Source organism: Carassius auratus, chromosome 12 (genome assembly GCF_003368295.1).
Source record: "Carassius auratus strain Wakin chromosome 12, ASM336829v1, whole genome shotgun sequence".
In the NCBI taxonomy this organism is placed as follows: Eukaryota; Metazoa; Chordata; class Actinopteri; order Cypriniformes; family Cyprinidae; genus Carassius; species Carassius auratus.
The window spans coordinates 14,478,704-14,503,548 of NC_039254.1; the positions used below are offsets into that span (position 1 = coordinate 14,478,704).

A 24,845-nucleotide genomic window follows, 5' to 3' on the forward strand; every position below is an offset into this window, starting at 1 on the left:
AGGAGGAAGTGATACAGGTTAGCAGAATCAGACTGATTCATCATCTGTTTGCACTTCTATTACTTTAAACATTCCTGCCTTCTTCCTCAGCTGTTAATAATAATAACTGATATCCTTGTTTCCTGAAGGCTTTATCTGTCATCCTAGATAAACTGAAAATGACTCATGAAACAACAAGAAACCTCTCTTTCCTGTGAACTGATGTTACAGTAAATGTGTTTTTTGTTCACAATAGATGACTGTTTTTCCATAAAATAATTTGAACCCTAGGGGCTTGTAATAAATATACTCTCTTAAAGGGGTCATATGATGTTATTTAAATGTTCCTTTCTTTTTGGAATGTTACAAGCTGTTTGAACCCAATGAGATATTCTTTATAAAAGTTTAGACTTGTTCACGCCCTCCTAAAATGCCTTGTTTAAACACGCCCCCACATGTCTATGTCACTGTGTGGGAAGATTTGCATAGCACCGCCCAAATTTTCACGGATAGAAATAAGGCGTAACTTTGATTCTTGCTGTAGTATTGTTGCCGCCAGGTTGTGGAGATGGCGTTTCATTGTGAAAGCGAAGCTACTTTGTTTGGCCTTCCAAAAGAGGACTAAACTTGAAATCAGTGGTTAAGTTGTATTTAAATCACTGTTCCAGAAAAGTTTTTTAAAATCACCATTCAACGTGATAGAAATTAAATTATTATATACATTAATGCCATTTCAATAAAATTGTTAATTTGCCATTCTAACTTAGGCTTATATTTAATTGCTAGAATTAAAATATGAATATTAATTTGCTAATTTTGCACAATATTTACTTGTGCCAAGAATGCTCTTCACTGACACTGTTGCTAACTTAAATTATCAAACAGACAAAAATTAGGGTTAGGGTGAAAATGTCACCTCAATTTAGGAAAGGTGGTAATTTTTTAAAAATAAAAATAATTTTCAAACAATAATTAATTGTTTATTTACATCTCTCTTTATTTTGTTTGCCATGGTTTATAAAAATAAAATAAATACATTTAAAATGTGTAATGCCACATTTGAAAATACAGTTTTATAAATACAGTACACATTTCTGATCTCACTGTAACCAGTTCTATCAAGCATCAAATTTATGCATTTCATTTGTAAAAAAAAAACTGTTACATTTGAATATACATCACAATATTGAATAAAATATATTTTCTCTAATTCAGTTTCATTATTAATTTAAGATTAAAAGTCAAGGTTTTAGTCATAGAAAAAAAACTAACAATACAATTTATATAAAAGAGGCAACAATAAATAATAAAGTCAAGTTAACAGTTTCCAAAAAAGTCTGAAGTAAAGCCCTGTTCATGTAAGTGAACACTCAGCAACTGGGGCATAAAAGTTTGTTAACACAATCAAAGCCAAGATGACAGTAGATATGAAATTATGATTTACTCGAGAATGTTATTGGGGGAGGACGATGTGCCTTTCTACTCTTGTAGTTTGAAGTTTTTATAATGTGTCCAATGTGATTAATGGGTCTGGTTGGGAACTGTTGGAGGCATGCGGAATTATAAATATATCCTCTCTAGTGCACTAGTCCTAATCTAAATACATTTCACATTTCGTGCATCACGACATACGAATGCAAAAAAGGAGCAGCAGGCGAAGTTAAACATAAATAGGATGGAGATGGCCTAATGCTCTTTTTTTGTCTACAGTTTCCCTCTTTTTATTCCCTTTGTTCTTGTTTAATAAGATCTGTTGGTATCTGAAGAGGGATTCGTCTGCTTTAGTTTGTAGCCATGTGTTTACTCAACACCGGGACGTTCGGGCTCTCAGAGGCGGGACGCACTGAGCACGCTCCGACAGGGGCTGTGCGGGAAAACTATGCCGGCTGAGGTTTGGCGGCCGGCCAGTGGCAAAGCTAAGCATGAGCCCAGAGGGAACATTCATCTTCAGATCCCATTACCAAAAGAGTTTAAACATGTTACAGCTGCTAAAAGTGGAAAACGGCTCGGTCCGTGTAGTCAAATCAAAATAGCAGGCAGCTGCCAAATACCTGATTCCCACTGTAATGTTTCACTTCATGTTTACATAATGGAGGTATAATAATGCACACAATGACTTATCTTGTTCACAGCTAATCCTCAGAAATCTCCCTCGTCTGGAACGAAATGAGTTTTTTTTTTTTTTTTCAAACCCCTGTAGAGTCCTTAGTAAAATTTAGACGGGTCTTGTGATGCCCGAATTTAAACCGTGTGCAAAATGCGACATTATATTTCCCTAATATTCTCTTTCGATTAGCCTAGCTGGCGGGAAAATGGCTATCAGATGTTTCGGTTTTAATTCGTGCTCTTTTATGCGAGTGAGAGTTGAGATAAGAATGGAAATACCCCCCCCTCCCGTCACAAGGTGAGAAGTCAGGGAATAAATCATGAATAATATCCCCACTCATTCTCTCCACATGACCATATATGGCAATAACAAGTCATCGTTCCTTTCCCATTTCAGTTCACAGCGAAAAAAACTGTAGAAACTCTTTCTTTGCAAGTTCGGCTGTGGAGTGTTTCCTCAGAGGGAAAATGTTTTTAAGAGGTTGAGGGCCTTTTGTTATTTTCATTGAGCTCAGCAGCTGGCAGATAGACAGCAGTATAACTCCATTTCATACAGCCGGTAAAGGGCACGATGCCAAGAACAGGAAATATGCAATTAAATGTCTTTTTATGAGAGAGAGAGATAGAGCTAAGCAAACACAATGATTTAGTTTCAACATTGGTAGGGATACAGATATACATGCACACACACATTGCTTCTTTTGCAGTCTTAATCCATTCAAGGTTTTCTTGCAAATCTTTAGGGGGGCGGGTATGGCTGGATCGATACCGAAGCGTTGTTTTTGATACGAAGATGACATGTTAGACAACAAATAAAGAGTCTAAGGTCACCGATGAAATAAAACAAGGACTATTAAATGTCAATAATATGTGATCAGTCTTTTTCGCTGTTAATGCACAATCAGTTCTTTTTAAAGCAAAGAAAACAAATCAATCTGTAAGTGTTCTGCAACTCATTTGGATGACACATTTCTTTTTTGTTATTACTATACCACATAACTGCTGTATAGAGTCATCTGCAATTTTATCTAGCACCTGAAAAAGTGAGATGAGACTAAAATCTATTTTTAAATATTACTGTTATAAAATACTGAAATGTAACAGTCTCTAAAATTAGGTGAAATGTATGTGTTGTTAATAAAATCCAAATGTAGTGTCATCTTTATTTTCTACAATATGAAAGGACAAAATATTTAATATAGGTCTACCTGCAATTTGATTTCATTTTTTTTTCATACAGATTCTCATTGCTGCTTCTTTGTGGTTCTGCGCACTATATCTTTCTTGCATTGTCGCTTATAACTTCAGGTGTGGTGAAGCATAAAAAATGCCATTTGACAGTGAAGGAAAACATGATGTGCAATACCTATTTTACATTCAGTAGTAATATTACATGCAATCCAAAAAAGCTGCAAGACTGAAAGCACATCAAGGACAAGAAGTAGGTTTTCCAACAAAACAGCAAGACCACTGACAGGGCCGGCCTTCAAAATCAAAATAAACAAATGCAAAAAGGTGGGATACATTTCGGTGGGAAATGAACCGAAAACCTTCTTGATGGTCTGAACGTGTACTCACTGTGGGAGTACAAAGAAGTGCCACAAGAGCGATCCATTTACAGGACTATTTCCTCTCATGTGGCTGGAAACGAGGCTCATCCTCCTTCCTGTTCACATTCCAGACGTCTCGACAAAGATCGAATACATCCGTGAACCCGAGTTTAACCGAACAGAACCACTGCCAGTAATGTACAAGTGTCATGCTGAGTTTTTCTCCCCATCAGCCTTCACTTGTCAGTCCATTACTACTATCCACAGCTTCACTGAAGACGGACCACTTCTGAAGCCACGGGACTCCTCCGTGAACCAAGGTTTTTCTTTTTCCCTCTCTCGCGTATAAAAATGACTATGCAATTACATTGACTCAACGAATACTTAATATCAGACTCTACAAGAGCATCTTTTAAAGATCCGCAAACAGACTTATATATAATTTTTAACCTTCACGAAAATATTTGCATCCCCTTTTAGAGCAGCTGCAAAGTCATGAAAACGAATCGGGCCACAGTTCGCGAGCTGTCTGTAATCACAAGCTCTGCTGAAGTTATTTTGGTTCCTCTATCCAGCGCACTGACTGCTCCGGTTCATTTTTAGGCCAGATCAACATGTTTTGCAGACCCTGGCTGGGCTCAGGTGTTCTCCAAGCCCGTCTCAGCCGCCCGCTTCGGTGATGGAGCAGGAAGCGGCTGCTTATTTATATGAAGACTGGACATTTACTCATCACCACCTGCAGATTACGTTGTGCATATACTCACATGTATATGCCATTTAAAACCCAGCGGAGACCCACTTTTCTGCCTTCCTTTTCTGGCCCCGTCAAAGAAAGCAGATGAGGGCTGGAATATTAATATGCAGTTCATGTCATCTGCACGTATATGACAATTATATTTAATATGCTGCAGCCACATATTTTCTCCATCTGGCTAAAATAAAATGATTTTATTCATGAATATGTCGCGTGTGAAGTTCCATGTGAATTTTTTCTTTAAAATAAGCATAAAGATAGTGAATACAATAGGTTTTGATAAAAAGTCCTCAAATTAAGAACTGGAATCATAAGACCACCAGTGAACTGAAAGTAATTGAAACAAAGTAAATTCACTTAGAAATGGCTAGTAAATTCCACAACTACAAGGAAACAGCAAGTAACACTTTAAAAGTTAAATAACTGATTTATAGCAGAAAGACTGAAAAGGAGTATTTTCTCTTTTATTTACAACTATGATATGCTGTTAGTGGGTTGCAGATCCTTCTCTATTTTTGCGAGATCATTTGTCCTTGAGTACATGTACTTACCCCAGATAGCACATTTAAGTTCAACTTAAAAACTGCCTGAACAAATGAATATTTTATTTTAGAAATCCAAACCTGGGTTATGTTTCACCTTGAGCCTGTTCAAAAGAATCTTATAGACCGCCAAGCCATCGAATGCATCATTTTTACATGAACACTTTAATTTGTCAAAAGAAATAATAATTCAGTCACAAAGTGTCTCATCATTAATTCAGATGCATAACTGCTTCACGAATGGTGAAGAGAATAAAGCTTCCAGTATAACGTGGGCAGATAAGGGGATCATCACAGAGAAAACCACCGTACACTTTTGTCTGTGTGCACTCCTCTCCATTAGGAAGACTGCTGAGTGGGTAATAAGATTGGGATGCAGCATCTCTCCCCCCACCGTGTCCATTCTTATATAACACTCATTTCCATAATAAGCAACTCAGAAAACACTGAACTGTTGAAATGAATCATACTTAAAGAACGCAACAATTATACCAGCATTTATGCTCCGCTGAGGTGCTGTTTTTCCTGCCACGCTTGCCCGGGGATGTGTTCCACATAAGAGACGTGGGCCACTGGAAAGCTGTGCTTATAAAAATCAAGCGGGGCAAAGAGTCAATGCAGATGTGACCGTGGTTATATAATTCTTACTGGAAGTTGATGTAAACGATGAACGGTGGATTATTTCCTAGCAGGGTGCTGTAGGGGAAGGTAATCTACAGTTGGTGTGTTTCCTGTGCAGTGGTGGCTTCTGGGCTTATGCGGGAAGAAGCTGTGCTGAGGTCAGTGGGGCTTTCCTGCATGGAGAACTGGCATTTCTGCATGTAACAGGGGGACCGTGAGGGCCTCGCTCTCGTCAGCCTTACGGCTTCGTTCGCTGCAGCTCTTAACCGCGACCACATGACCAGGGCGGAACCGAAAACCCTGCCAGCTTGCTCCTGAGCACAGTAAACTTGAGGTCAATATTAGACACCCACTGGTTTTGAGGCTGTATGCAGCTGTATGCAGTCGCACAGATGGATGGTATTATATAGACACCTTTCTAAATTTGTACGACAGACCTCATTACAACTACCAGCTGAATTACTCAAAATATAATGGCTGTAGCTGCGGTGTGAATTGAAACTGCCTAGAGTGGAAATTGCTCTGGAGACTTAATGCAGTTCTCAGTAGTGTTTCATTTAAGTATCTAGGAGATATAAAAATAGACATAAATGAGTAAATCGTCGACGCACAGTGAGAGTATAGAGATGTACAATAAACAAGAATAGCTCAAATTACTTCATTTTTTTCATTTCAATTTCAAATTAATCAACACAGTCTAATTGGAAAAACAAGTCTTTCCCTACAATGTTACAAAACTCCAAAAACATAATTTTCTAGGGTGACCATACAAAAGTGTACAAAGTGAACATTTCGCGCGATTTAGAAAATCCCGACTGGATGCATTTTTTTAAGGTTCAAAAAGAGGACATGTCCGAGGAAAAGAGGATGTATGGTCACCCTACCTATACATACAATTGAACACGAGTGGCAGTAAAATACCAATACATTTTGATATAAATTATGATCACAGCGCAGATTATAAATTAATAATATTAACGGTTCCTTGCACAGTGTTATGTTATGACCTCAAAACACTTTTATCATAATGTATCACTTAACAAGCTCCATATGTATGGTTCTGCTAATGTAGTAAACTTGCACTGTGTTTGTGACACTGTAAGAGTCCCATGAAACACGAGTCACAAGACAAAAAAATAAATAAAAATCACTAAGACTGTAGAATTAAGTTAAAATGACATGGGTTCCTCAGCAGTGTATGTATCTGGTGTTTGCTATAGCTAACACTGTTGGATAGAGGGTTTTGTGGCAATACATTATTTTCAAATTTGATCGAGCAGCAACATAAATAACAACCAATAAAATAAAACGTTGCCAGATTCATGTTCTGGATAAAACTGAACACCCTTTTAGTGTCAATCACGGGACATTACCCTTTTAAGTGTAACAACGTAATATCATTTTGCAGAAGTGTCGCCACAGACATATTTTTACCAAAAAGCCTTTGTTGAAATTATTTTTCAAATTGGGAGAGTTCATATTAAATATTCACATTTTTGCTTGCGGTCCTTGGTGAATGGTCAATCAGAGAACAATCTGAGACTTTGGTCTCAAAAGAAACAAGTGAGATATTAAAGAGATCTTACTGAGTTACAATGAAGGAACTGAAAGTCTTATTTAATTTCTTCCACATTTATCACCGGTATATATAAAGATCTTCTCTGAAGAGTGAGTCATTCGGGATGGGAGATATTTTTCCATTTTCTTTCTAACTCCTAGAGCAAATGAGTAATATTTAACACGGCAGTCCTGTGAGCGCAGGTGCCGCTATTAGAACAACATCCTGCAATCAATACTCAGGTTTCCTCTGCCCACTGAAATAGCTCATGCACAAATAGCTCTGTTGATTTACATAAGCATTACATAATGCAATAGACTTGCATTTGGACATCCAGTGTTGCCACAGCAACTGAAAAATATACAAGTACGACTGTATCAGAAATACACTGTGAGTACAAATATACCAATGTATCATATTATGAAAACTGACACTCGACAGACATGGGAGGCTTCAGGTTTTAAGCAAGTATTAAATCATTATTAATGTGATTTGATTTATGTGCATACATTTCCCACAGCACAAAAATAAATATGACACAGGCTGTAGTTGAATCGCATGAAACCTGTCAAAAATGTCTAGAATGTCTGGCTCATATTTTTATTTTGCCGTGCACAAAGAAATGCATTCATTTTTTTATTTATGCATTGTGACATTTTCATGACAACAGCACATTTTCGAAAACTTGAGTGTGATGGGTATTTTTATTGTTTTATATATTTGTTTCTCTATTTCATTTTTATGTTTATAGATTTTTTTATTATATTATTAAAATATTTCGTTTTATATTTTTAAAAACATTTGTACAAATTTTAAAAAGTCATGTAAATAAATGTATTACATTTAAATAAATTGGTTTCATTAATTGGTAACTATTCTGAGAATAACCATTTGGAAACAAAAACTTCAAAATATCTTAACAGTCCTTTTTTTGTGATTTATATGTTGACGTTTTTTTTTTTTTTAAATTCCACACTGTGGTCTCATTTTATTAATATCGTTTTTCTACACACACAGCATTGTTTAAGATGCACTTCCGCTTCTTGGTCACAAGATGGCGCAATACCCAGCTGTGAGGCCCACAAAACAGGAAGTAAAACCGTACACTAAGAATCACAACCTCGACTGTTTCAAGTCTATTTTTAGCATGTTTGTCTTTGAGTGCTCTCGCTCACAGAGAACCGCTCTCATCTCGCTCTGCACCCCTCAGGCCACATTCCGAAATAACTAAGACAAATGGTTGTTGACATCAACAATTTCATTTTCCCATTCATCTCATTCCACCGCTTTGGTGTTGGGGAGACGTGCCCGGGATCCGACATTACTGCTTATTAAACAAGCCGTCTGATGGAGCCTTGAGTTTACTTCCACAGAAGTGGCCCTAATGAGTGCCTGCCGAAATGCCACGAACTGTAAATTCTGACCGCCGCCGCAGTAAACGACACACACGGGCTAGATGACAGATCAGCAGGTTTCCATACCAAATGAACGTTAAACAAACAACCAGAGGCCTGTTATTAGACATAATCGAGGTTAAGGTGACCTCAAAACAGCACGTTCGTAATTACATCTGTACAAGCCACGATCAACCCTACTCTTTAAAAAGGGGAAATCATTTGAATGTTTCTGCTTTTCTCCGCAGGGGCAAACAGCAAATTAATCATAGAGGCGGACCGGGGAAAGAGAATGTCGACCCTTGAACTAATCCAGATTCACACAGTTAAACAGAGAGGGGAAGGAACGCAGATAAAGGCCTTTTGTCATTCCTGGCCTTTTGACCTGAAATTACCTCACTAACTCCCTTCAGGCTAAAACCCATTAACGTTCAAAAGCCAGCTTTAATATTAAATGCTCTAAATAATACGCGATGAGAGCCGTGTTTTTGTCGTTTGTACAGACACAGCCTCCCTGCGAAATATTTCATTGTTGGAATCCGCTCTGAAATGAAAGCCACATTCCTGGGCAGTGATTTACAGACTTTAAATTAGACGCCCTGAGCTCGAACGCTGCTCAATCTTTAGCCCAGCATAAACAACGCTCTCAGCGCAATGTGAAGTGATAAAGCAGAAATAAGCTGTACGTGGAAAAAGAAAATACATTGACATGGTGGCTGTTCCAAAATAAAGCCTTAAAATACTCCACATTATAAATCTATTCAGGGAAACGGAGCGTGCAGCAGTACTGGACATGTCTTCAGAAGTGTCGAATATAAGTCAGTGACGTATTTTAGGGTCTTCTAAATGAGGAAGTTCTCGCAGACGTTATTATCTTTGTTGTCAATGTCTGTCTACTGGGAAGCTCCACCCACCGTTACATCTTATTGGTCCACAGTCCGGCTTAATAACTAAACATTAAACTTCAAATATCTCACGATTTGGTTAAAACCAAATCAGATATTAGAAATTAATACTTTTTAGTGTTTTACTTTAATCAAGAATGCTTTAAATTGAGGAAATAAAATTGAGCTGAATTATCGTATATTGTGTACACATGAGAGTACACTGCAGCCGTCAGCTAGTCAAAAAGCCCTCTGGTATAAAAATCAATAGAAAGAATGATACTGTTTGATTTTTTTATATCCACTTTTGTAACTACCTCAGAGAATTTTCACTGAGAAAAATTTTGCTGACAATGTGCTGTGTTTGTCTCGTTAAAGCAAGAACACGATGGAATCTTAGTAGGACAAATGAGCCTGTAAACCGACATGCAAATTGCGATGATAAACTAATTAGATCAATCAGGGTTTTAATTAGGTTTTTTCAGCTTTCACAACAACAATGTCACACCGCAGTTCCTTTCCACTAGGTAAATACAGCCAAATGGTGTGAATACAGATAAACGGCTAATCATAAATAGATGTGGATCAGTGATTGGCATTTCTAAGAACCCAAATCTTTATCGTCTGACATTCAAGAGAACTTGCAGCAGCGATATATCTGGGTTATGCGGTGCTCTAGCTAATGATTCGAGGTATAATAAATGCATATTGATATTGTTTACTATAGCTACAGTCTCAAATGAAGCTCTGATCTCTCAGGGGACAAAAACTGCTCTCTGGGAAAAAGCCTTCCTTCAAAGCCAGATCGTTAAACTCCACTTAAAGAGCCTGCATTCAAATCTGGCATACTGGCTAGAGGTTCAAGGATGAGTTCTGCGAAGCGTGACTTGTTTGAATTTCGAGCAAACATGGATTCTAGTGGGGGATACAAAAATCAAGTACCACGAGGATCTCACATTGTGCTAGAAATCCCGCAATGCAACGGCTATGTTTGGAATAGCATACTAACATACAGAACTATTCTCACTATTGCAAAATATGCACATTTTCTGTATGCATGGAATTAATAAGTATGCCAAAATTTTATTTTCTATCAATTTTACTATAAATAAATGCATACTAATAATAATGCAAATAATAATATTAAAATTGGGTGACTCTTGCTAAATTAAATATGCAACATACTTAATACTGATATTCATTTGCCATTAAATAATGCATTCACACAGTAGGCAGTATGCTATATTTATTGCATGGCATTCAGTAACTAGTAGGTTAGCATTCCTTTCCAAGCCAATGAATGCACCTAACAGTAGTTTTTTATATTGCAAGATAATATTTGTACATGCACAGCAAATATTATTCAAACATTATGCAAATCCGCATGCATCCTGAATTGGTTAGTTCTGCAGCGGCAAGTGCAGTGAGAAACCATCTGTAGAGCTTTTTTTTTTTTTTTTTTTTTTTTTTTTTTTCCCAAAGGGAAAGTAGAAATTCACACAGCAACAAAAATGGACCTCTGCAGCAAGAGGACTAAAGTTGCTCAACAAGGTTTCGGAAAGCTGTTCTTGCAGCACAAGTTTTCACAAGCAGAACATTTTTGGAGCAAAGATCTCTCTCTGGGAAGAGGAGGATTAAATAAATAACTAGGGCCAGATTGATCAGTGCCACTGACCTATATAATTAAAAAAGCAGAGGGGAGGGGGGCGGAGGACGAGCTGGAATGCCGCAGTATCTCTCAAGGTTATTGATGTCATATTTTATGACCTAATTTATAATCTACATTTGTTTCTCTCCCGCCACAACATACACAGTATCCAAAAGCTAATCAGATAATAGAGTAAATATCATTAGCAGCAGTTGGAGAACACATTCTGTCCATTTACGCACCCAGACTTTTAAGAATTTATTTCTTCTGTGGAACAAAAAAGGTGCATTTTTGAAAAATATCCTGGCTGCTCTTTTCCATATAATGAAAGATAAAATAAATAAATAAATAGATATAATGAAATAAATATATAATCTGACAATGATCATGTCAAAAATCGTATCAGGGTCATTATTATCATTATCTAACAAATAATTAATAAAATATTAGTTTGTGTTGATTGGAATAAAGCTGAAATAAAATAAATTAAACCTAAATAGTAATATTTAAAAAAACGAAAAACTAATAAAAAAACGAAAAAAGCACATAAAATTACAAAGTGAAACAAAAAATGAAAATAAATAAAATCTAATTAAAAATCTTAATAAAATATATAATAGGCATACATGTAGGCAGAAATTATGTTGCAGTTTTAACTTTCAGAAACATAAAATAAAAATGGTCAATTTCTGTTTTATTTGTCAAACATAATTATTTTTTTTTGTAGTCATCATTGAAGCTATCACATGATTTTATAACACTTCTATTGCGATTTTGCAGTGCATGGCAGCTCTAAACACCATTCACTTTCACAATATGTAAAAGGGCAGCCAGTACATTCTTACAAAATTCTCCTGTTGTGTACCATGGAAGGAATAAAGTCATACAAGTTATGAGTAAATGCTGACTATTTTCGGGTTGCGTATTCCTTTCAATAATTATTGTACGCTGTAGTTTTTCTAAAAAGAACAAGGCTGCACTTTAAGCACAATACCACGTGATCAGAATGTACTTCTGTTCATCTTCATGCCTCATTCATGACTTTGCAAGCTTTCTTCCACCGATAGAGTGCCTGCAGACTGCTTTCTAAGATGAGTAATTCCACACAAAGTCAGTTCAGTCGGCTGCCCTTCAAAGGGTGGGGAAGTACTTAACAGAAATCTTTTAAGAACTTGGTTTTACCTTGAGTAGGGAGGGAGAAAAGGAAGAAATACGCACACACACACACACACACACACACGAGATCAAGGCATGTTCACCTTGTTTTGCAGAAGCGAGGTGACTCATAAAAACTCACATCTTCATTCCCCTCTGTGACCGGGGCTGCACTTGGCAATGGCCCTGCAAAAGAGCTACCATGAAAAGCCACTTGAGTTGGGCTCCAAAGAGCAGAGCTTGTAGCCGAACAAAAGGTAGCTCGTCCCGAGGCACGAAACCGAAGACGAGCTGGGGCATAATGCCATGCGTCATCGCAGCAGAAACGGCCTTTCACTCGCAAACAGCGTACAGAATGGCTTCATTTGCTGGGCAAATTAATTCAATTAATTACTCTTGGTAGCAGCTGCACAAGTGGACACATCAGCACATCCCTGTCTGTTTGATCAAGGTTATAACATCTGATTTTGGCAGTCTATTATTCATTGAACAGATACATTATAAGTGGCTATTGACTCAGCAGTAAGTCTGACGATGGAGAGCTGCCAGGAACACAATCCCTGCCAACTCCACCTGCCCGGGCCTCACTAAACCCCTCGATGGCCAGCCGGAAGAAAGAGACATATCACACAAACCTTAAAGGTGGAACTGAATAGTTTTAAGAGCAAATACAATAACACCGTCTCCCCGTGCCTCCAAGCCATTAAGAATAAGCACAAACCCATGCCAACACCTGCCCTACTTGCAGCATTTCAAATAACACTTTGCAGACATAGGCATTTAATCTCCAGTAATAAAAGTGATTGCATTTTAATTTGATTTTAAAAAGAATAATAACCCCATGTATCATTACTTAAAATATAAATTGTTTATATATTAAATTTAAATAACCATCTGGCATTTATTTAGTTCAATATTTAGTTTTAATATTTTTTTTTTTACAATTGTTTTAATTAGATTTTCTTTACTTGCCCTGTTGACAACATCAATTTCTAATTTTTAATCGCTCTACGTTCTGATGATCCAAGGTCTTTTAGTGTGTGTGAACAAAACTTTAAACATTACTTGTAGCATGACTGACTTCCAGTAATCACCATAAGTGTCTTAGCTTTAAGATTTTTATGAAGAAATTCAAACTAATACGGAGCTAACGAGAACAAGATATCTTCCTATTTACTTCTAGTAATAGCACAAAACATAAATACACTTCTGAAGGTTTGTTGAAAAAAAACACCAACTACAACTTTAATGAAACCACCATGTCTTACGTAATCAATCAATCGATCGATCAATGTTTGAATGGCAGAAAGACGTCAATAAAATAGCAAGTAAACAACAGAACATTACTGTTACCACAGGAAAGCCATTCAGTGTCTATAGCTTCCAGAAAGAAACAATGTATGCACTGTATTATTTATTCATTATAATTTTAATTAACCCAGTTAGTAATGTCTTATTGAATGTGTGCGTGCAAAAATCCTTCATGAAAGTAAGTTATAATAGCCATTGTTTAAATGGTTATATTTGTACAACAAATTGAAGTAGAAATGTTATTAAAAAGTTGATAAAAAGTGCCTTATGTGCTACTGAAATGTTTCTATACAACTCCTGTTTGATTGGATTGTTGATTATTAAATACATTTAATCCTTTCAATAAAAAACAAACTTTATTTTTAGATTTCAGTTTTTTGGTCCAGTTCCTCACTGTGTTAAAATCACACTCTGGATCCTTAGTCAAAGGAACCAGGGAAAATAAAAACAGTTAAGTAGGACAACGTGACACGGAATATTATAAAAACATCTTTTGTTTTGAATCTGCAGAAATCTGCTGAGCTTTCTTAGAGTTGTGCAGACACAGCTTTCATGTGGTGCTGCTAATAATATGGGGTGTGAATAATGAAGTCAAGAACAGGGTCAGTGTATGGATTTTAATGGGCATAACCTATCACGCATAAGAGCAGAATTTCACAGAAAGATCTTTTTTTTTTAATTATTATTATTAAATGTTTTGTCTAAATATTAATTCAGCCACCAAAAGAAGTTTAATACTGAGCATCGTATTTAAAATTAAAATCTGCAGATTCTCTCCAAAATCAGCACTGGCTAATGAGGAAACGAGAAGACCAACCTCTCGTAGTGTCTTCGTGTGCACGTGGCGGCGCTGGTGCTTCCCGGGTTGCCGCCCAGTTCATCATATACATTTTTCCACTGTCGGCGCGCTGTGATCTGAAATGAGAAGTGCAAGTTTATTACGAGTGACGAGGACGTTCATGTCATGGATGTTTGCATGAAGCAGAAATGAAACGAACACTGATATTAGCATTCCACTTTCCATGCATTCAACATTTATGTTGGGCTTTCTTTATTGCGGAATGATGAAAATCGATGCATATTCAACAGATCCCGTAAGCTTTATACTTATTAAACGCCACCGAGCGCATGATGTCCCACGCAAGGTCATAAGATTGCGTATTGATGTACGCGGACTCTTAACCGAATCAAAACACACACTCGATTAACATAATTCATATACACAGCGATTAATATTCATGAGCGACCTTTAGTGCATTCACCGTACGAGGGGTTAAAAGATTTTTAATGGCCGTTTCCCCGCAGCTAATGGCCGCCTCTCTCAATAAAATGCATTCTGTGGAAAACCACATGCATCAAGTGCTGGGAAATTAATGCATGTGCGATTTAGCCGCCCAGGCCAATGTATTCAGTTACAACACAAAGAAGTACAGTATTCTCACAGTGTAGCCAAATACAGTATGACTCGATGTCCGCAGAGACCTAATCACGATTCGATTGTAGAAACACTTGAATTAAAACACCGTCGACCATGTGCTCTACTTCCCGTCTGTAATTTGATTCATTGAGTAGGGCATCTGCCATCTCCTCCGGCGTTTAATGAAGCGTTTGCAGTTTTGACAGCATGAGAACAGAATCGCCCCGTGGCCTCCGCTGCCTCCTCTAAACTCCCTCAGTAGTAATAGCCCTTGACTGCTGTTTGTTTTAACACGGCCATTGTGTACGAGTTAGGTTTTTGGGGTCCGGAGTACAGTTGCGGTTTCTAAACAAGTCAAGTACAGTTCAACCTCAGGAGGGGAGTTCAGTCGGATCTTTTTGAGCATCGTAAATGTTTCCAATGACATCATGGCTCCTCCTGCGCAATGATTTTCATTACAGATGTCAACTGCATTAAAAGCCAAGATTTCTGTGGCAAAGACAACGCAACATAAAAATGTCAGGGAGAGGCAGGCAGCAGGATCAATACGCAAGAAGTGGCTTCCTGTTTGCTCTTAATCTAAACAGCTTCAGCACTGATGAATGCACGCCGAAAATATCGAATAGCTGGTCGCGTAGATGGGACTTTAATGTTTTCACCATACTTTCGCAGAGCAGATGTCAGATAAGCTGCCAAGTGAATTCCCTTTATTGCGCACTTCGCTTGTTGCACAATAATGGCCCGTTAAGAGCCTGAACATGGGGAGTGGACAGGCCCCAACCAATTTCCTCCACCGCAAAAGGGTTACACGTGTTTTCCACTTGTAGATTTTGTAACAACTGCGAGCGATCTGGCCAAATTTGGATCTGAGAGAGTTCCGCATCCAGGCCGGAGTCTAGTAAACACACATTACACAGCAGGCCGGGGAAAAAAAAAACTAAACTCTTGTTTTTCAGGAATCTTTCAGAGCCAAAGGAAAAAGCGTGCTGCCAACGGCACTGGATTTCAAACAAATGGTGTAAACACTCACCACCTCGTATCCTCCCAGCTTCTGAGCCGCTTGAAACATAGTCCAAAGGTTTACTGTAAGAAGGATAACAAGGATGACGATTAGTTCCACAGGAAGCATTTACATCGGCTGTATTCGAGATAGCATACTGCTGTAGTGAACACTGCGCAGGTTATGAGAATTTACCCGGGCATTAAAACAGCCGGATGACATGCTATATACAAAAATGTGCAGTATGCACTACTGTATCCCACAATGCAATGCACTCAACCTGCCATTTTAAGTGTGATCATACGACTGGAAGTAATTACAGCCATGCTTTTCATTTTGGAAATGATAAGTGGACACCAAAAATAATGAGGTCGTGTGGCTTTAATGTAATATATTACGGTTTAAAATTGTCAATTGAATTTGTATTTGCAGTTGTATTTGTATAGTGCTTTTCACAATACAGATCATCTCAAAGCAGCTTTACAGAAAATTATGATGCTAATCTTCATAATATCTTAATATCTTCTGGCCTTAAAGTTGCATTTAGTAGATTAGAGCTGAGCAATTATATATTACATCTTGAGATGATATAAACAAACAAGCAGTTGAGATTTTCTGCAGTCTAAGTATATTGTAATGCATAGTTTTTACTAGGGTTGCAAAAAGGTGGAATATTTCCAGAAAATTTTGGAAATATTCCAGATATTTTTGAAACATTCCCGTTTGGAAAACCTCCTTTATTTTTAAGTGTATCGTAGTGTATACTGTGCAGCATGTAGTACGCTAGTATTCCATTCCGAACACAGCCATACTAACACGTTCATCCAATCAAGTGAACATCAAATTAAAACATGACTTGAAACGCTCGTCAACAATCCATTCCCCACCGTTTAATATTCGCCATATGAATACTAATGCTAAGCAGAGGCCTCTCTGAGAGAGTGAGCGAGAATGCAAAAAAAAAAGATGAAACTAAATACATTTGTGTCAGTTTAATGAAGCAGAGCTGTGCCACATTTATGAATAAGGCACAGCAGAAATTAATGAGGGTCTTTGCTGCTGGAGGACTAATCAATCAAGATTCAATCGCGACACACACAAAGCCGCTGCAATTTTCAGAGTGGTGTTTGTCTGTAGTATTGATTTTTGCCTTCTCCCAATAGCTACTTCTGATTGACTGTCGGGTTACAGTGCAAGGTGTTTTAAGTCGGCTGAATGATATTAAACTTACACCCGAGAGCTGCTCTCTTTCTGACACTTGGATACATCAGTAGTGGTACAAATACTACTGACTAAATGTGTACCTTTAGGGGTACAACAGCTTGCCACTGTCAACTTTCTAATGTATCTACCTCGAAAAGGTGCCTATAAGTACTGTGGAGTCTTTTCATTTTAAATTCTTGGACTTTTTTTTTATTATTATTTTTGTCTGTTCCCACTTGTATTTCCTTTCTTCATGCATTTTTTTGTCTTCAATATGTCTCTCTCTATATTTTCAGATTTTAGTTGCCATAAAACTGGTCCCCATGTTCAAACTTGAACCAACCCTCTAACCATTTGTTTTTCTTTTTTTATAATTTTAAATGAATGTAAGATGATATATTTTAAATAATTTGTTCAAGAAAAATGATCTCGTGTTTTTCATTAGTTTTTTTCCATTTCATTTATTTTTTATCTTGTTTTGTTGGTAAACAAATACAAATTGTAAGCAATTTTATTGTAAACAATTAAAAATGTAAAACTAAACATTTGTAGAAATCCCCGTTTTTGATCACACTGTAATTAATCTGTAAAACCGTCGAGCCTGTTAGTGTCAATTCTGTTTTCTGAGGGCATAATTATCTCCAGTATTAAACAAAGGATTAGTTGATCAAAAAATACAATTCTGTCATTGTGCAATCTCAATCCCATAGGATCTTTATTCATCTTTGAAACACATTTCAGAGACATTTCAGCCCCTAATTTAAAAGTCCATTCACACAAAATTTGGAAGCTTTAAAAAGTTAATAAAGAGATCATTAAAGAAATGAAATGAACTGAGTGGTTCAATCAAGTCTACTCATGATTGTGTCTCTTCAATGATAAACAGATTTAATTTAGCCTTTTATTCGCATAGAAACACTGATCAATGCACATCAGACATGGAAAACGGCAGCTCAAACATGTTAGCTTTATGCATGAGAAACAATGAGGTTTGTTCAGTCGAGCTTCTGTTTACCATGTTTAATGCACAATGATCAAAGTTTTTATATGAATAAACTAACAAAATGTTCATTTTTGAGTGAAATGTCCCTTTAATTTAGCTTGGGATGGCACAATGCAATTTCCAAACACTTCTTTAAACATCACTTGTTGGATAGCAAAGATGAAAACATAATTTCGTCACATAACAATCTTAAGCCAGAAGATCAATGCCTGATTCACTTTCTTACTGCTTTCATAAAAGAATGAATCATCTTCTACAACAAGTGTGTGTCACATGATACAAGGTTAAAAAAAGGTTGATAGTGACGAGCGTGTCTAGTGTGAATAAGAACATCGCATCTGCTCTCTGGGCTCACGCAGAGACTCCTACACTCATGTGCGCATCTTGACGTAGGTCAAATGTGTTTCTATTTGATCACGATAACCATAAATGATCCTTCTATATAAAATGCAAATAATAAGCTTCACAGTCAGTAAACAGATCTAGTGCTTAACTTAATTAGCTTCCTGGCTATCGTATCGTATCTTTTTATTTTTTTCTTCTAGACATTCTACCCAAGATATACTTTTGTGTTTCACAGAGGAAAAAAGATCATGCTTAGTTTTTTACTTTTTTTGTGTGTGTGAAACAGATACTTTAGAAACACACTTGACTTTTTCAAATGCCATTCGTTTTGTGGAAGTGACACACATATTTGTTCAGGTTTTTGAGTTAAGCAGTGTTTGAGACTTCCAGAGCTCTGTTACGGAGGAGGAAGTGAAGAAGCTGCACTTACTCTGTTTGAAGCCCAAGTACGGTATCCTCTCGATGGGGGTTTTCCTCTCTTTCATGTACTTATACAGCGCCACCAGGAAGGCCTGCTCGTCTGTGCGGCATTCCTCTCCCGTCTCCACCTTCAGGTTATCTTTTTTACAACCGCTTCCGCTGCTGGGGTTCCGGTGCTTGGACACTCCTGATTTCGAGTCGCCCTTAATCTAAACACCACACAGCAAAGAAACGTATTTAATAATACTGGAAAGCACTCTTGGTCGGTCATAGCATAGGTGAAGAACATCAGAAAAATATCTAAAGATTGCATTTTTTACATCAGTGGTTATCCACAAGTGGTGATCCAGCTATGACTGAATCAGTGGTTTTGAATTCATCTTTTTTTTCTTTGCTTTACCACTGGAAGAAAAATAATTTTCTTAATAACTATTACTGTCTTCTTCCCCAGTAACATTGTTAAAACATCCTTGAAGCAGGATAATTATCACTGTATTGTTTTTCACTAACACAACTCATTTTTACTAGATTCATTCTTACAAATATGCCACTGGGGTCAGAAAAAGAATTAACTCTCAATTCTAGATTTCAAGGTTTTTAATTTGTCTTATTTTAAAGAAGCTTTTTGGATGTAGGCTACCGTTTTAATATTTTAAAAGTCTCTTATTCTCACCAAAGCTGCATTTATTTGATCAAAAATACAGTAAAATTATGAAATATTATTTCAATTTTAAAATACTTTTGTTTCTATCTGAATATATTTTAATTATTCTTGAAATGGCAAACCTTAATTCTCTTAATTGAGGATATTTCTTATGATAATCAATGTCGAAATCAGTTGGGCTGCTTAATGTTTTTGTGGATATATATATATATATATATATATATATATATATATATATATATATATAAAAAATTTTCAGGATTCTTTAATGAAAAAAAAAAAAAAAGTCTTGATCAATTTAATAGACACTTGTACTCAAAAAGAAATACCAATGTTTTAATTTAGATTTATTTATTTACTATTCCTGAAGTTTTTGAACAGAAAAAAACAGGAATCAAAACCTGCAAACCACCAGCTAGGAACTGCTGGTTTACATACTGATTGTTTTCAGTTCCGAAAAAAAAAAAAAAAAAAAAAAAGTGGCGTAAAAATAGATGCTGTGCATTTCCTCAATACCACGGCAAGCTCTCAAACACTTAAAATAGCTTGTTCGGACCCAGGAGTGAGTGTCTGAGCACTGTTCTGGAGTCAGTTTTACAGTTTCAGGCCACACCATGCTGTCACATGATGCAGTCATCACTGGCCCACACACGTCTGTTTAGCCATCTGTTCCCGATAATCAAGAGCATTTATTTTCCAAAAGGAGTTATCAAGGCCAGTGGAATATGCGAACAAATACAAAAAAAAAGTTACATTGACATGAACTAAACAACCCCTGGAAGCAGAAATAACGTGCTTCTCGAAGTATATGTGTGCGTGTTCTCTATCATATGAGAGCAACTGCAAGAACAAAACCCCTTTTTTTATTGATGCCAAACTATTCTGCTGAAATACAGGGTTTTGCACTCCAAAGATTTACAGCTCAGTGGTGTTCCATGGAGGATCATGACTCTCTACATTGTGAGGTAAAGATTCCCATCCTGAGTAAAGGAGCTGATGGCATTCCCAAAGAGCTTGAACCACATTAGATCACATCACCGTCAGGACCGGTTTAGATCACAGCGTGATTTCAAGGTTCTCAACAAAGCTGGAGTGAATAAGCTGCTGTTGTGCTGAACAAATATTCATCCAGACGAGGAAGATCATAAAACACTGCCCTCGTGATAGCAGGGGAATGGACAGGAAATGACATACAAGGGGAAAGGTTAATAAAATAACAAGAAACTGAAGAAACCGTAACACTGAATGCCAAACAACAGGAGGAGGGGTAAGTGCTTCAGATTGATGGACTGAGACATAGGCTAAGCTGCTCATAACTAACTACTATAAAGTATTTATGCACTGAATGACATGCAGAAATGAAGGATGACCTGTACATTTATGACCATGTCAGTACTAGACAAGAATAATGTTTCGAAATGGTCTGCATTGGATAATATTGGAAGTTGATATTATGGAGGCGTATTTAATTTAATAATTTATTTAAAATGTAAAACTATTATTTTCACCTGTACTTTAAATGTAGTCTTTTTTTAACTATTATTTTCTACATTTATTAGTTGTATTTTTGTTCTACATTATCCAGCTTCTATAGCAATGTATATTAATGAATTAAAATATATTATATTATTAAAATATATTAAATAAATATTAAACATTAATAAATTATATTAAATTAATATAATATTAAATTAAAATATTTAAGTACTGTTTAATACATGAAGACTTTTCAAGCAGTATACTGTTATTTTCTAGCAGTTTTTTAAATAAATTGTAACCTGTACTATTATATTCATTTATTTTTATTTTTTGTTTTAAATTATACCTTAAATATATAGGTTTATCATTTTATCAGCAGTATATTAAGTTAATTATTTTTTTATTAGTATGTAGTATAAGCATTACATAATAAATATATTTAAATCAATACACTTATTATAAATGTATGCATTTTAGCAGACACTTTTATCCAAAGCGACTTACAGTGCATTCATATATATATATATATATATATATATATATATATATATATATATATATATATATATATATTAGGTTCACAATAGTGATTATTTATAACATCAGCCATTATATGACTTGCTGAAATGGGATGTGTCTATGGTGCTTTCTACACAAACATTCCTTGAAACTGCAGTGCATGATTGTCAGACATTCTTCTCATGTTTTACTTCTGCAAAGTGGACCGGACCTTATGCTGATAGTTGAAAGCCTGGCTCTGGGACACCAGATTTCATTCATAATTTGAACATAATTATCTTGTAATTTATACAGACCACAGTTTCGACATTTGTGTATTTCTACAGCCCACCTTGACTAGAGACTTGCCCTCCACACCGTTGGTCTCTCTGGCAGTACCCCCCTGCCCCTGTGAGTCCCGCCGCTGGGAGATGGAGAGCTTCTTCTTCCGGGGCCGGCCCTTCAGGTTGGGTGCTGTGGACAGCAGGAGAGTAGTTAGAGTGATTGCTGACTGCCATATGCACCCACAGCCCATAAAGACCACTGACGTCTGCTCACTGTACTATAGCACACATAGGGAAACATGACAAAAGACAAGCCAAGTCTGCGGCCGACACACATAGGCTACAGCCAACACAGTTCCACCAACTGGCGTCTTGACAAGTGATCCCTGGAGCCATTCCAGAGACTTACATTGCTTTAAATTATACATCATCCTCCTTCATTCTGGATATTTTTACATTGAATGGCACTCAGGACTTAATTATCCTGAGACAAGGTCAAAACGCTGTCTGCCACTGTTACAAGCATTCTTGATCATCAGTTCAACATCATTATATTGGCCTCTAAGCAAGAATGTTAGATAATACACACTGTAACGGTAAAACAATTCGCAGAATGACAGGATGTGTCAACAACTGGAAAACTCAAACAGAACCTGAAGGGCAAACGATACATCATCATCACGGCTCAAAATAACCGCGCAACTGGAGGTGCAACTAGGTCAGCCTTAAAAAGTTGTTCATCCAAAAATACTAATTCTGTCAGGATCTGCTCACACGTGTTGTGTTAGATATTCCCCAATAGTCCAACTTTCTACTTGACATGGCACAGCTTCCGTCTATGAAGCATGTGCCACTTCACCACTTCTTTTTGAAAGCCATATTTCAATAATTGTAAATAAAAATAAAGGTTCTTTATTGGCATCTACATCCACAAACCCTCTCCACTGCACAAACGTTTCTTCATAGAGGAAAAAGATTCTTATAAATGTTCTTTGACTGTTTGAGTCAGTATTTGCCTTCTTATTCCATACATCTTGTCTGCAAAGATATTTAACCAGTGAATATGCTTTATATTTACACCATGTTGACCAATGGTAGTGCACTTCCAAAAAAGAAAAGAAAAAGGTGTCTCAGAAGGCCTTTGTTCACCCCCTGGAGTGGATGGGTGGTTTTTATTTAACTTCTTTTGGACTGATGCAAATGCAACACCCGCTGACTGCGATGATGCAGCTTGAAAGATCAAATACCATTTTTAATATAATTCATAGTCATATACACCTAGGATGCTTTTAAATCTACCAAAGTAATTGAGTGCAGTGACTTATGATTTTCACTTGTACTATTGTGGTTCGATTACCATTAAAGACACTTTAAGACCTAATGCATGGATCCAGTATACTGCATCGATGCAAATCAAACATAACTGACTGTGAATATGTGAACACTCATGTCATTATATGTGAATTATCAGTGAAAAGTTTTAATTTTGACATCATTTGTATGTATTTGTCCATTTACGTGTATTTATTTCAAAGTGTGCACACAGAAAACCGTCTGACAGACAGCATGTATTAAGTTTCTTTTGTGACTTATCCTAAACTACCCTATTTTTCGGACTATAAGTCGCACCTGAGTATAAGTCGCATCAGTCCAAAAATACGCCATGATGAGGGAAAAAACATATATAAGTCGCACTGGACTATATGTCGCATTTATTTAGAACCAAGAACCAAGAGAAAACATTACCGTCTCCAGTCGCGAGAGGGCGATTTCTATTGGTTCATTTCTCTTGGTTCATTTCTCTCGGTTCATGTAAAATTAATTTCGATAAATAAGTCGCACCTGACTATAAGTCAGCTTACAGTCCAACCAAACTATGAAAAAAAAGTGCGACTTATAGTCCGGAAAATCCGGTACCTGCGTATCAAGTCTGATGCCCATGCTGCCGAGTGAACAGTCTTTCAGGGTCAGAGGAAAATCAAATGTTTCACATTTCTAGTTTCTAAAAGCCCACTGTGCAGCTGACGAATGCTATCAAAGCATCACCAGCATCAAGCTGGAAAACGACAAGCACAAGCGAGAGTTCAGACTCGGCGCAGCTTTGACACCAGGACAGGTGCTCTCAAGCACAGGTTCAGTCAGGTCAGCCTTCACTGCATTCCACGTGCGCTGATGATTCAATCACCATCAAGGTTACGACGCGCCCAAGGCTGCGGCCACAACGCTACACTTGATCATCCAACAGACTGACAGCCTGATCTGCTGTGGGAAAAGAAAAGAAAGCATTAACTAGTCAGCTGAAGAAGAGCTTCTTTTCTTTTCTGGTTCTTTTCTGAAGGCGCCGCCTTTTTTCATCAAATTTGGCGCATGCAGCAGCAGGGTCAGAGAAACGGCGCATCAAATGAGACCATTTGTTCATAAATAAACATTTATGTAAGGAGCCTTTTTGTCACCTTGGCAACAGGCAGGTTGTTTACTTGGCTGCTGTGGCCATGACAAACACATTTGCGCAGGCATCCGCGGGCTCGGCAGAGGAAAGGCTTACGTTTATTGAGGAAACGAGGCTGCTTCTCTCTTAAATGTCACTTTTCCTTTGTTCCTTAGACTAATTCACTCAAACAGGATTCGTATTCGCCGATTCTTCCTCTTTTAGCTTCCACCCCACATCACAATCATTTGAATTCTAGTCCTGTGAGTAATGTATTACTCATGATTGCCGGAGTACATTAGCTCCTTTACTTCACGCTTCTTATCCTGTATTGAGCTCTCCAATAGGAGCACTCCAATCCCATTTTTAAGACCATTATAAAAATAAAAAAAACATAATACATTTGGGTATTTATTATTGATTTATTGTACAAATAAATGTACAAAGTTGGTGAGATTTTTTTTTTACATGTCTGAAAGAAGTCTCCTATGCTCACTGAGGCTGTTTTTTGTTTGTTTGTTTTTTTACTGGATATATTAGTTCACATAGTAAAACTTTCATTTTAAAATGTCTTTCATTCCTGGTGACAAAGTTGAATGTTT

At 37.0% G+C, this 24,845-nt stretch overlaps 1 protein-coding gene across 1 annotated transcript in view; it reads right to left on the reverse strand.

The window, feature by feature from the left end:
• LOC113111928 (AT-rich interactive domain-containing protein 5B-like) overlaps positions 1 to 24,845 on the reverse strand; it is a 103,678-nt gene that overhangs the window by 12,730 nt on the left and 66,103 nt on the right. Inside the window, exons 5-8 of the mRNA XM_026277151.1 lie at positions 21,884 to 22,005; positions 18,901 to 19,099; positions 15,950 to 16,002; positions 14,320 to 14,417 (exon numbers count right to left, since the gene is read on the reverse strand). Of these exons, the coding sequence (XP_026132936.1) occupies positions 14,320 to 14,417; positions 15,950 to 16,002; positions 18,901 to 19,099; positions 21,884 to 22,005 (472 nt within the window). The remainder of the gene's footprint in view (positions 1 to 14,319; positions 14,418 to 15,949; positions 16,003 to 18,900; positions 19,100 to 21,883; positions 22,006 to 24,845) is intronic.